Consider the following 15071-nt stretch of genomic DNA (forward strand, 5'->3'; position numbering starts at 1 on the left):
ACTGCCCCCTGGCAAGCAAGGTCACCACATGGAAACCACTGTTCTTAGAGTTGTAGATAATCTTTCCAGACAACAACTGACAGTATTTGACAGTATAGAATAAGAAGCTTATAATGCTGGTAACCATGTTTGGTCTTGTATACCAAAAACCAAAGGATTTCACTGCCCTGGACTTCTAGAATGATGCATGTCAGTAGTACCAGCTGCTTTTTACAACAGTTTAATTTAATGAGAGAATATACAGGTGGCATAAGCACTCTATAAAAATTAACAATGTAAAGGTCATTGGGGAATTCATAGTCACCCTTCTTCATAATACAAATTAACCAGTAAAATTAAAAGGCAGAATATCTTCTGCCAATAAAAGGATTTGATGTTTAATTTACACAGAATGTAATTAGTGTCTCCAATTGACTACTGTAACCAGTGATGGCTTGGGTCAAACAAAGGAAGAAACATTTACCATGTGCATTTCTGTCCAATATGAGGGTTTCCATATTCTCCTGAAGTGCACTGCTATCACTCTCAGAGCTCACCAAGGTTTTAGCCTTTTTGCCAGTTTCAGAGCTCCTATTATAAGTATCTCAGCAGTGCATGATTTAAAAAGCCTGTATTTAAATTCTAAAATAAGCAAAGCCTTAAGACATATTTCAATAAATCTCTTTTCCAGGACCCAAAACCAGCTCAGTACAATGCAGCCTTATCACTTAAAGCAGCTGATAAGAGCTCTGGAAGACTCCTCTTTGTTACCCTCATGCCCTCTGTGCAGGGGAAGTCACTCTCTTAAACCAGGCTTTCTCTAAAGACTTTGGCATATGTGAGCCAATAGGAAAAGCTGGGGACTGAAAAGAGAGAAAGAAAATGGTGAAGCTAACTGCACTACAATCAATTCTTCGCCAGCTCAGAGTCACTGAGGACTGTTACACCACAGATATAAATGAGAGCAATTTCCAAGTGAAACTTCACTTGTGACAGCAGCAGGTAACTGCAGCTCAGGGACTGGCAATTACCTTCCTAAAATCCCCAATTTTTTTCAATTTAACCTGAAGAGCATCTGAGCAGAGGAGTGAATTTGTATATTAATTATAAAACCTGACAATTTCTTTCAGAGCAATTTTAAATACAGAATGTCATTAACAAAGCAAATAAACAACATGTATTATTCTTCTATTATCAGCAATGAAGGGACTCTTGCATGTACCCATGTGTCCACAGGTATCTGGATTCTCCCGCCATCACCAATAAACTGCATCGGGGCAGCATAACTGCCACTGTACGGCCATCAGGGTGTTTGAAATCCATCACAATCTAAAAAGAAACAAAACCAGTCACCATGAATGAGCATGACTTACAGAGCTTCATATACATGCCAGGCATTCTCAAGTCCTAGTTTTGTTTGCCTTATCAATGTGATCATCAGAATATTGCCATCAAACAGCTACTTATTTCCTAGGGATGCAAAAGTCTCTAGGAAAAGTCTCTGTCCTTAAGATCTCTCCCTTTCAGCTCTGTGTTCAAAAATCTGAAGCAGTCACCAATATGTGTGCATATATATTAAAATACTAAAAAATGGAAATGCCTATCCATTCACAGCAGATTGAGCTGAGACAATTAATTCAGAGTAGATACATAACATTTAGCTAACCAATATTAGGTGAGAGAAATAATTTCCAACCTGCCCACATTCTTGGAAGTTTGCAGCACAACAAGCACATGCAGTCTCCCAAGATTCTGACTAACATGCCAACTACCAGACCATCCTTTCATTATTTGCCACCTGGCTCCTAGCCATGGCAATATATTGAGGTAATGCTTTCAGCTTTATTCCAATTTCACAGCCCAGATGGCAGTGCTACATTCTGCTTCTTCTCGGGCTAGGAATGTTATCCTTTTACATTTCCCAAGTGAGAGAAACACTTGCTGTGGAAAATAAGGAGCAGGTCATTTAAGCAAGCCAGAAGAGTTACAGAAGACAGAAGGCTTAACAAAAAAGAAAAGTGGTCAAAAACTATTCAAGTCGGTGGTTCCAGCTACACTGGAGAATTAGCATCATGAAAGTGCTGCCACCTGACTTGTAACCTACTAAGTATGCAATTTAAAAGCAGACTTACTACAGTATGCCAGAGCGAAACAAATTAAGCAGTTCTGCTTCTGCATACAGATGCATTTAACAAAGAGAAAATAGTGGTGCAATGATCAGTCATTCAACATAAAAACCCAGCAAGACAAGAGACTGAATAAGCAAGACTTTTAAACACTACAAATTACCACTTACAACATTTACTATTTAATGTTGTGCACACTGGAGCAAGCTACAATGGCATTTACACTTTTAGGAAAAAAATTATTTACGCTGTGGTACCACCCACATAGAGTGACACAGCTTCTCCTGTTGAGCTATCTAAATTTAATTCAAGAAATGACGAGGGTGACAAACAGTAGGGCTGAAAAAGGAAGAGAGATGGGGGGAACAGGAATAAAGCCTACCTATAAGCCCTGATTAATGATTATGAAACACTTCAGTAGCTACACAAGTAGATGAACGGCAGCCACTTGCTGCAGCCACTTGCTAATAACACTCCTTCCCCTGCACTTAGCGATTTCTTCTAGGTATCCTCCAAGAAGCACGGGGTGAAGATGAAAACACAGTGGCTTCACAGATCTGATTGGGAGGCTGTCTCATAAAGCATGACTAGGTGCAAGCCTCTGTAAAAAGATGCAGCTATCTGGCAAGGCAACAAAACCAAAGGATAACTGATCAGGACCAGCAAGTAAGGAAAGGAAAGGCATGAAAAGAACACAAGTGGGGACTGAAGTGGTTGGATGAAATGAGGAAAATAATAGTCTCTGTCTGTCTTTTGCCTCTCTGGCTCACTGCTAAGAGACAGGTGTGAGGGAACAATATAGCAACTGGGTTCTTCAGAAGTATGGCAGAATAAAGTGAACATGAGACTCTGTCCAGATTCCTTCCTGGAGGCTCAGCTACTCCACTGTTCCTCTTTCTGGGTCAGTAGTAGTAACCAAGCTCTGTTCTTGCAGATAATGTTCAAGAGCTGCACTTTCTCCAAGAGTCAGAGGAGACCTATTTGGGGTCTCCTACACTTCCCGTTCCCACCTCCCTCCAGGGCCCGGAAGAGGACCTTGTTCTGGAGCCAGCATGGAGACTCTGTATGAAGCAGCAGGAAACAGTTATTCCAGCTCCCTGCCTCCTTGGCTGCTTTCCCTTCATGCATCTTCAATTCCTTTTACCCCACCAACTGCATGGCCCCAGAGACTCTTCACAGAAGATGCTCTTCAAACCCTGTCCTGTTAACTGTACATTCAATATAGCAGAATTGCAGAGTGTTCTATAACAGACAGCATGTTGAGAATAAGAGGCCACAAAACTATCCCTGGTAACTGGATTTTCAGGCAGAAGTGGCTGGAAAACAGACAGTAAAAGGAGAGCTTGTCCTCTTGACTGAATTTCAGCTATGCTAAGCCAACAAGAAATAATGTAAAACAAAATTTCTGACGGTGCAGAATTTGAGGCTGAAAAGCAGGAGATTATCTATGTAACATCTGGTAAGTCTAGTCCTCACCAGCACAGGATCCTAGTTCTGCCCCTGCTCCCAACTTTTCTGTGGAGGAAAAGCTTCTGTACTATCATACTGTCTGGCTGCTCCCCTTCTAAATGAATTTCATACTTATGACAAGCCTTGATGATTTAGGGTGGAAAATATAAACAAAGGATTAATATACTTGCAAATGGGCTATGACATTAAGCAATTAGCAGTAATTGGAAGAGTCAAAAATCCAAATCCAAAACTGACCTTTGTTTCTGAAGCAGATGGAGATCCTCACATAGACTATATCAAAGTTTTACATTCTTTTCTATTAACAACAAGTTTGATGTTGCAATTCAGACAGATAATCAGATTTAAGGAACCCACTGTGAACATGTGAAGAAAATTAGTGCAATTCCTATGCTTCATTCCTTTATTGAGAATAATTGCACCTGAATGCTTAAAAAACCAAGCAAGAGTACTTCTACCCTTTGTTTAGAGTACAGTAAAGAACATTTAACCCAGAAGGATTTTTGAAGAACTCTGTTCTTATCTCTGACAAGCCTATTACTGACTGAGGTAGATAACATTCCCATACTCACTATATGTGTCTTTATCCTGGCAGAACATTCTAAATTGTCACTGTCACACACACACACACACACAGAAGATTAATGCGTTTGGTCCTCTTTTTAATTTACTAAGGACTCACAATCAATAAAGCAACTCTGCCACTGCTGAATCAATCTGCTTCATGACAGCTTTGCTCCACAGGAGCTATTTCCAATTACTATTTTCGGTTTTACCTATTTTCTTTTTTCTTTTAGATGGCAGAGTCAATAAAGATCAAATTTCCAGCTAGCCCATGGTGCATCATCCAAGGATTACATTCAAAAAATAAAAATAGTGGATGCTTTGATCTTATACAACTTTTACCTTCTTTCTTTGTACTATGGGAAAAGTGTGTCTCTAAATATACCAAAAAACTTAAAAGAAACAAGCAGCTAATAATACCTACTTGGCGTTTTAAATAACTTGTCATGATGCCAGGTTATTTGAGAGTGTTCATGAGGAGGGAGCACACAAAGCAGTAAACAGCTTTCAAGGATGGCTAAACATCAAAGCAAAGGGACACCCACATCACGAACATTGTTCCTGTGGCATAAAATACAGCAAAATGCAAAACCCAGAAAAGAATAAAAAAGAAAGCAAAGAAAGTATGTTTTTCTTAACTCTGCAGGGAATGAGGTCTGCACCGCCTTTCAGTGCGGTTGTACTGCACTTCATGGAAGACCAGAAGGATGGAGGTAAATGACTATCAAATAAGTAATGATCCAAAGGCAAAACAGAAACGATGCAACAGGCCTATATGGACAATGTTGATAAGGATTTTGCCGCTACAGTGTGGAATGACAATGTTGTTTTTCTAAGCTTTATCTCTGATGCAATTTGTATTTGATGTTAATAGACTACCTTAGACGAAACAGACTCTAAAGCTAAAAAAAGTACCATGTGGAATGCTTCTCAAATCTCTGACATTATTTACTGAATTTTCAGAGAGCAAAGACACATTATCAGCCTACGTAGCAGTTTCCCACACGTAAAACAGATGAAAAAGAATGTCTGCTTCAAAGACAGCTGAGAGGTTTAAAGCCCACACATGGAACTTGAACAACACAGTGGGGCTCTACGCAGAGACAAGAGCCTGCTGGCTTACATGGGACTGAGGCGATCAATCAGTAATACACAGTGCCTTTCACTGCAAAAACCATGCTAAATTCCAAAATTTAGAATTCAGAAAATGCTGAATTTGAAGGAGGAAGAGAATAGGATTATCTTCTCAGAATAATCCATGCCATAGGAAATATATCTTATGCAACCTATGCTGATATTTACATGGCATATTATGGTCTCTAACCATACTTCAGAAAATGAGTACAACATGATGATGAAATATTTCAGTACTACTGGTAAAGAAAAATCCAAAAAACCTCTCAACAAATGCACAGGCCTCCCCTTTATCAGAATTACACTAAAGCATACTATCTCTTGTTAATCAGCTTAGGCAGTATGGTGGTGCTAGTCAGATGTTTAATATACTTAATAGGTTTTGTTTCTTCAAAAATTGTATTCAATTTTCTATCTATGCAAGGCATTACTATCTTCCTGAATTTTCTGTGTCATTTTAATTATCTATATATTTCTTCCTCTTAATTGAAGTGTAGCATATGAATGTTTAAAAAACATTTCAATATACAGACAGTACTTCATTCTTTTCCCTCTGGGGTGTGACCGTGTTATGATTTTCCTGATAACCCAAAGGAGGAGAGTTGTATTCACTGAACATCATTCCAGTATCTCTCCTAGCTATTACATATGCCACCAACTATTACATGATATAAACTTCTCTCGTTGACCGTACTCTGTTTACAAGATTCAGGTAGTGCACAAAAAGAGGAAAATTACTGCAATTTCCAAGCTAACTCCTGTTGGATAGAGGAGCTTACAATCCTCTGCAGGCCTTGTCACAGCTAGCTGGAATATATACCACTCTCCTCCTGTATTCAGGGATGCATCTCAAGGTTCACCAACTTCAAGTTATGAGAAGTTATTAGTCATTCCGCTAGCTGGATCCCAACTCCTCATGGTGTCCAACAGGGCAGCTGCTCTGCCCAGCCTTGGCAGAGGTTGGGATGCTGGCAGTGTTTCCGGCACTATCACATCAACTTTTGACTGCTGCTTTTCCCACTTCAAGGACTCTCTCTCCTGCGACAAATTTTTATGCTTCACTCATATGTCTTCTCAAGCTGACTCTTTGTTTCAAAAGCCTCTGTAAATCCAGGGTTACTGTTTAATCTTTCTGACTGAATACCCAGACTAAAAGAAGAACACAATAAACCTAATCAATTAAAGACTACCCATCAAATACGCCAGTTCCTACTAACTCTAAAAATATCAAGTTTCTCTTGCATGTCAGGACATTACCTGTAGCCTTCCCAGATCATTACCTGTGTTAACATTTAGTGTTGAATATTAGACCCCTATATAAAGACTTTCAGTCCCTACAGAAAAAAGCCATAGTTGAATTACCACTGCTTCACCCTCTCTACCACCACAGGTATAAATTTATCATTTACAGAAAATGCTATCCAACAGTGTATGACCTTGATGTCCTTTTGTGAATCCAGAGACAAAAACTCAGTCAAATTCTCAACAACATCCAGTTTATTCAATTTCACTAACATTCCATGCTCATCCTTTAGTATATAGCCTCCCTGGCTCTTAGCTTTTAAGGACACAGAAAACAAGAGGCTAATGCTGTTAAGTCTTCATTTAACTTCTTTTATTGACTTAGCATCCTCTGCAATATTTTCCATTCTTTCAGTCATATGTCGTCCCTCACATCTGTGGGTGCTACTATACTGACATACAAGGAATTGCATCCACCTACACCAGGGCAGAATGTACCCTGCACATATGAAATCACTCATTTTCCTTCCCAAAGGAAAGGAAATTTCCAAGATTTTGTATCCCTTGCTCTCTAATGGAGTACAGTTCAATGGAAGAGTACAAGATGACTCTTATACATCCTGATCCTAGTGGTTTCCAGCGGACTCAATCTGTTCAAGGTATGCCCAGACATTGCAAGAAAGCAGTTCTGCATCCTCAAATAAATCTCCTCAGACTTACACTTAATGTTTTACACTGTGTCCTGAAAACAAATGATCCTTATTTACATGTTTAATGCTGTACCAAATGTCTACAGAGAAACTATTGTACTAGTCCTTACAACACAGATGCAGCTGTTTTATAATTAGTATAACTTTATATGCAAGTATGAACAGGATTCTGGTATGCACATCTTTGTATGTAGTGCTGTGTCATATCTGTAATTCTTCTGCACATTAAAAACTTGAAAGTTCAAGAGATTTTTAATATCTAAGCAGAAAAGGAAACACTTCAAGGTTCAGAAAGAGTATACCACCTTTTAAAACCATTAATCACTTACAAGTATCTGTGGAAACACACACTATAATCAGCACTTTCCATGTTACTGAAGCTGAAAATGCATGTAGCATCCCACCATACCTGTACATTGATCATCCTGCCATCAACCACTGTAACCTTTAATTGCAAGTTTTTTACAACAGCAGCAGTGTAAGGGACTGTGAATAGGGACCTCCACGTAACATAACTGTTCAAACCGAGCTTTGAGTAATACTGCCAAACACAGAATAAAACACCTATGGTAATGAGTCATTTACAGGAAAGAGGACCCGAAATACTTACGTTCAGGGTATACACTCATACCACATGCTAGTGTGGCACAGACCCACCAGTTGTTGCATAATAGCCCAAGTCCTTACAGGTTCTGGGTATTTCAAGGTATGGGCAAAACACGCTGCATGTTCATAATCCTGTGCACTAGAAAATCATCTTCCCTCACTCTCTGCAAACATTATGGTTGTTCATCAGGCCTTATTCTCCTCTGCAGGTCTCAGCTTTCTGCTTGTAATGTTGTACAGGAATCCAAGCTAACTATAAATCACAGGGTAGGAATAGTTAATTCAGCTCAAGATTAAGACATCTACGTTTGGGCACAGATTTTTAAAAATCCTGTTAGGGAACTGAAACCTGTGAAACCAGATACTAGATGTCTAGTTTAGCATGAGCTGAATCACCCCTAGGCTGGTTTCAATCCCCATTCATTACAGAGGAGCTCAGGCATACAGCGCACAACTACCTGTAAACACTAAAACTTCAGTGTCTTAATCCTGGATTGAATACCACTGACAACAAGTTATTAAATAAGGGACCCAAGGATTCAGCAGATGCCTCAACTCCATTTAAAACAGCAGTGCCTTAATTAAAACCTCTCCCTGCACTATTATCACTATAATCTTGCCCACTACACACTGACAAAATAGTATGTAAATAGTCCAGTGCTGAATACCTGTCATTCAGAAGGATGAAATTACAAGTTTACTCAGACTGAGTTTGAAACAAAGGTCAACTAGTCCTTCTCAACTCCGTCTGATAACTGCCCAAGTCCATTACCATAACAGAGAATTGCCAGAATACCAGACAGGCAAACTGTGCCTTCCTGATCTAATTCTTGCATCATACCTCACAAGAGCTGACAAGACACAGTTTTTAATCTATTGCTATAGAAACTACCATATGGCCTGTTTCTTAATCCTCTACATCTTCACTGTAAAAGCAAAATCTACTGAGGAACAAAGATCTGGGCATGAATTTACAGAAATGGCTTAAATACATAAACGTCATTCCCTTGCAGATAAAAGCATGTAATGCTCAAAGCAAAAAAAAACCCACCAAAGAACAAATGAAAGCCATCTTCTTGGTTAATGATGTCTCCTAGGGTCATAAAGTATAATTCAAAACGCAGCATGACACAGAAAGGCTTCTTTAAAATCATTTGAAGAAAACTGTTTCAATTCACACAATTGCTATGTTTCACTCCACAGAATACCACATATCTGACATATATGAATTATTTTAAAGAAGGTAAAACAAACAGGAAAAACTCATCTTGAAGTTTGGATAGGCAGTATTCCAACACTGCTGATTTTCATCACAAGCAATATGATGTCCTTCTTCTCTTATTCCCTCCATCTGCTTCATTAGCCCAATGACTGTCTTCACATAATACAGCAGAAAGTTTCACAAAAGGGCTCTATCAGGGCCTCAGTATCCGGCCCCGAATTCATGATGGCTTGCATGAGCATGCACTGAAGAGAGATCACAGAATGATTACTGTGTATATCAGAAGGGGGGGGGGGGGGGGGGGGGGGCAGGAACAAGAACACCCCACATGAAACTGTCAAGTGTCCAGTTTTCACTGCTTTCAGCTGCACCATCAACCTTGGTTCCTTCCAACCATTCTTCTGTTGCCCCAGCAAACAGACCAGAGCTTCACTTGCATTGCCCCTGCACTGCACCACAAGACTGACCGCCTATTTGCTTCTCTGCTAAGAGCACACCTCTTCCCCAGCCTTGAATCAGAATCTTTCTGTTAAGTGTGTCAGCCTCGCAGGCTTGATGCAGCTCTGGCTCCAGCACACTTTTAACCCCTCTAAATTGCCAGTTCCTCAAACAAAAATTTCCAGAGTCAGCTATACAGAAACAAGAGCTCCATGGAGAAATTCCTCCTGAAACACTCAACATAGCTGGAAAGAAAAACAGAAATAGAACACTGCAGTAAGCAAAATGCTCAGATTTGTAAAGATAGTTTAAATGCAGACACACTTCAAACCCCATTTGCTACACTTACTGGTATTACAAAAGTCCAGTTCAAAGCTTATAGGGTACTTCTGACTATCATTGACTGACTACTTGTCATTTCTACATGAAATTTGCCACAGTCTTAAAATAGGCTCCTATGACAATAGAGATGACATCACTGGCTAATGAAATTAGATTTCTTTATTGAATTCCCGAACTGAATTACAGCTGAAATGCAACAGCTAAAGATAACGACTTTTTAATGCCCCAGAGTTCAGCCTGTTTGCTGTTAATTTGTGGCAGACACCAAGATTCCATTTCAAGCATCAAGTACTGATCTTCTAAAAATTATATGGAGAATAGAAGTAACTTCCATTGATAAACCTCTTGAAAGAAATTAAAAATTCTTTTTAAAAAATAAATTAGTCGCTACTCAAACAACAACACAGAGGTTTCAACTAAAAAAAAAAGAACTTGTATATCAAGAATGACAATTCAAAACCTAACTCAAAAATAATTTCAGCTGTAAAAATATTAATTGAGGTGTAAATTTAAATGCTCTGTTAGTTTTCTTCTATTACAATGATTACATTGTCAACAGGAATAAACAGCAGCTTCATATTTAAACAGTTAATTCATCTCACCACCACTGAAAAGTAGTTCATGTAACATAGTGAAGGGTACATAGAGTAAGTGAAATAGAACAAGAGGAAAAAAAAAAAGTTTTAGTTTAAAAAGAGCAATATGATGCATCATAATTAATTTTTTTTCAAGATTGTTATCTACCTACATTATTTCCTATCACATAAAAACCAATTAGAAATCTCTAGCAATAGCAACGCACTTTTTAGAGGATGTTTGCTTCCATTGAAAAATTCATTATTTGCGTGTCACAGTAAAGCCCTAACAGCCAGGCATTTGAGAACTGGAAATGAAATGATGCTGCCTCAGCATACAAAATAAGCACACTACAGAAACAGCAACTAGCCTAGGGACAACAGGTTCTGTTCAAACAGAATCAAGTTGGTAAAGGAATTATGCAGAAGTTTTACTTCATTATTTAGCAGCTATGACCACAGTCAGAAAATCCTAAGTCCCTATTGCAGACTTCAAACATTTCTGAAAGTGTTTTACTCACAGTAGGACTTCAGTGTGATTGTGAGAAAACTAACTGGAACTATATGACATATTTCACTGCATCATCTCTATGTATTTTTCCATATGATATTGAGTGCATTTAATTTTCAAATTCCTCCTAATTGCAATTTCTTTTGTCTCTTTCCACATTCACCTCAGATGCACTGCTGATGCAACTGCCCAGAGGAGTTCAGAAGACAAGAACATTCTTCCCACATACCTTTCTCAACACTGACAACTCAAAGAAAACAAAGGATGGTTAAAAGAGTAACCAATTGACTGGGAAGAAAGCAAAGTGGTATGAACTGGAGGAGCCACATCTCTGACTTCCTTCTCAACAGCCAAAATGGACCACATGTAAGAAACATAAAACTGCTACACAGAATGGAGTAAGGGAACTTCACACTCTAGCAGACCCAGAAATATCAGCAAGTCACAGAATATTCTGCAGATCAGAGATCCCACAGCAGTCAGACTACAAGCTGTCCTTCCCTCCTCAGTACTGAAGTAGGATTCTAGCCAGTTTAGGACTCATTAGGCCTTGCACAGTGGGGAACAGCTTTATGGAACGTTACAGGAAATGACAAGTTTCTTCCATGGAGAGGAAGGAAGGGTGGTATGAATCCAACAAAAGGGAGACAGGTGACAAAGTTTTGCAGGGCTATTTGACCAGTATTGGCCCATTGGTAGTAAACACCAGACCTTAGAGACTCACCACAGGGACAGCTCATATGAAGAAGCACTTGGAAACTATCATGTCTCACTAATTTGAAATGGGAGAAAAAAAGAAATAATATTTTTACATACAAAACTATAATATACAGGCTCTGTCCTAGCTTAGCTTTGATCTTCTTCCTCCCAACTAGCTGAGGAGGTAGTGGAGAAGGTAAGGTCTCCATGCCGCTGTCTCATTTCTCAACAAATTACTGCCACACAGCTTCCAGAGAAATAATGCAAGTATCACTGTTCTGGGAGAAATTCTGTCCAAATGTTCTTCTTGTAGCACCTCAGTGCAAATCAAGATTGGTTAGTAGATTCCTACAGCACTTGAGAAACAAATGCTCATCTCCATTAGTTGCACACAGTGGGTGCCTTGCTGTTGTTACCTTTGGCTAAAATAGGAGTTAGCCTAGAAACAACCAAGGCCGTGGAAGGAGGCAATGAGGTACTGCAGGACAGGTTCCCTCTGAACAATTTACATGAAAGCTGGGCTTTCAAGATCCTTATAAAGGTTGAAATAACTGATCAGGTGGAAACATCAGCAGGACACATTGATAGCTATGAACAGAATCCTCTAAGCAAATAGAGAAGAGATATCCAACACAAATAAAACTCAGAACAGTGTTTACTGAATATTCACCTTCCTCAAAAGAGACAGGAAGACTAATATAAATATTCCCATGAAGGGCTGCAGGCTTTGCTACCTATCTCAGAGGGCACAATTCAGTGTTCAATTACATCAACAGAAAGTTCTCCATTGATTTTGATGGGTCTTATATCTGATCTAATCAATGACAGTACATTATGTTATGACACGGACGGAAACACGCACAGAGGACATAGTTATACAGAGCAAATGCAAACAGGAGAGACAGATTTATAAAGCCTGGTGCATTTAATTTGTGGTACTCAGGGCACTTCTCAGCTGGAGAAGCTCTTCAGTTTTCAAAAATTAAATACCATTTTAAATGGAACAAACCAACTAAGTTTGGTATACAGTTATAAACAGTCCCTTTGGATTTCCAGCTAAATAATTTCTTCAAGAACTGATAAAATTCATGACTGTAAGAAGGGTACAGCTCAAGAAATGTGTCTAACAGCTGAAAAGCACACTATCAAGCTCCATGAATCCCACCAGACCCACTTGAACAAGCTTCTAAACCCAGTACTAGAATGTCTTCCATTTGGGTTAAGAAATGTTTTGGTTCTGCCAAGCCAATCTCTTTTTAAATATTGATCACTATTACTATTATTTCACCTAGCAGTCATGCTGCTAGCATGGACAAAGGAAAAACTCTGGTATAGCCACCACCAGGGTAATATTTTAAATAGGTAAGATGCCTTCTGCCTTCCCTTAAAAGAAAAATAAAGCAATGTAAATGTAAACAATAAACTAAACTGGATCAGCAACTAACCAAAATAAACAAAATAAGAGTGGGACACAACACAATATCCAGTGCCTGCCTACCTTGTTAGAGCTCATACAAGACATGAAACAGGTGCTAACTGTCAAAGGCTGGGTACAATCTAGACTTTCTAAAGGCTCCTGATAAAATCTCTCAAGCAGCTATTACAGAAACAGCTGCTGCTATACCAGCTACAGGTTTCTGTTTGTTAACCAAGACAGATTGGAAACAGAACAACAGATAAGAAGCAAAAGTGCTGGAAAAATTATCACTTACCAGCCTGAGTAATAGTGGTGTGCTTCATTCTATCAGTTCTAGGACAACCATCAGTCTACATATTTCAAAAGGTCTTCTGGAGTTTTTCTTTGTAATATTGCTCTGGTTTCAAGGCTTGAGAGTCACAGCTTTTCTTTTACAGATCAAGGCACTTAGTATCTGCAGGCTAAGACATGATGAGTATGTGTTCAGACGAACACAAGTTAGGCAGAGATCAAGGATGATCCACACACGGCCCCACTATTCAACCCTGAGCCACAAACCTGACCCAAAACCCTGAAGGTCCCCTTTTGCAGACATTAGGTCAGGGGCTAACCCAGAGCATCACAGCAGTTCTCAGTGTTTATACCAGCCTCCTGCCAGGCCAAGGCACAGGGACAGGAAGCAGAGTAAGGCACTCAAGGAAGAAAAGAGAACGACAAGCCTGGGGATTCCACATCAGGGCTGGATAGCTGGAAAATGGGACAGAACAACATAGATCATAGTAAGGTGCCAACACAACACACCCTTCAAGAAAACTGATGGCATTTCACCCTCTGGCATGGGGCAGTGGGCATCCCCCAGAGTCTTAGGCAGAATGGGGCAGAGCTAATGAGGAGGGACTGCAAGGTGTCACTAGCTATTTACTGAGGGTAAGATCTGAAGCCAGGAAGGGAAAATTCTTTTACGGGTTGGATACGCTCAAAGCGCTACTTAGCACATTATAGAAATGCTCCCTCTGTATTTCTAAAATTCTAATGAATCAAGGCTTACATGACAGCATGTAAAATGGCAAATTAGGAAAAGTGGAAAAACAGAAATCTCAATATTGTTCAAGCTTCTGCTACAAACCTGCAAAAGCAAATTTGACACAGGCTTTAACTAGGATTTTTTGAGACAGCTGCAAACTTGGCCAGTCTCCTAAAATGAAATACTGCAAAATTACGTATCTTTAGAGACACCAAATGGAGGCACTGAAAATAACACCTAACTCAAACCCAGAAAATCCTCAACAGAAAAGACTGTTCCCTGTTTTGCAGTACTTTGTTCAAATTTATGGACACAGGACATAGGGTTTCCCATTAAGCTTAATAACAATCACTCTGAATTAGATTTACCCCATTGCCTTTCTTCTACTATGACAACTTCTGAATTAAAGTTGTATTCAATAACATAACACTGAAACTGGCATTCATTAATATTTTCAATGTATCTGCTACTGTAAAGAAAGAGTGAATGTGCTGTTTTATAAAATGCCATTACAAGCCCACAGGACATTCCGGAAGTCTCACTTTATTCTGCAGTTTCCCAGGAGATCCCAAAGAAATGGGTCAAAACCAGAGAAGTGATTAGCCTGAGACCCTTAATTTTCCTGGAGTATTATGGGACAAGACATATCACATGTCCCATTGCTTTGCCCTCAAACAATTTTGTGGCTTCTGTACTTCTGCCTAGCTTATAAAGTAATAATGAGATTTTTCTCCTTCAAATCAAGTTTAATCTGTCTTGTAAACTCCCCAAAACACAATGTATTGCACTAACTAGAACAAAATTGAGCCACTTGGTTTCTCTCTGCCTCTTGACAAAGCTGTCCCATGTGACTGAGAAAGGAAAGAGAATCTCACATCTACATTTCCACATCATTTCACACAAGCATAAGAAGTTGGATTGTTGTAGGTTATCTGATGCAAGATAAACAGTGTTTGTGAAGAATCATGCCCTTATTTTCTTCTCAAGATTGCTTGTTCATTTATGAACGTAT

The 15071-nt window shown here is 39.2% G+C and overlaps 1 protein-coding gene across 6 annotated transcripts in view; it reads right to left on the bottom strand.

Moving 5' to 3' along the window:
* ALKBH8 (alkB homolog 8, tRNA methyltransferase) overlaps positions 1–15071 on the bottom strand; it is a 47123-nt gene that overhangs the window by 14068 nt on the left and 17984 nt on the right. For all 6 annotated transcript variants that reach the window (XM_026855559.1, XM_026855544.1, XM_026855552.1 and 3 more), the window contains one exon: positions 1202–1308. In XM_026855559.1, coding sequence (XP_026711360.1) covers positions 1202–1308 — 107 coding nt within the window. The remainder of the gene's footprint in view (positions 1–1201; positions 1309–15071) is intronic.

This window comes from Athene cunicularia (genome assembly GCF_003259725.1).
Source record: "Athene cunicularia isolate RWA chromosome 1 unlocalized genomic scaffold, athCun1 chr1_part1, whole genome shotgun sequence".
NCBI classification, from domain to species: domain Eukaryota; kingdom Metazoa; phylum Chordata; class Aves; order Strigiformes; family Strigidae; genus Athene; species Athene cunicularia.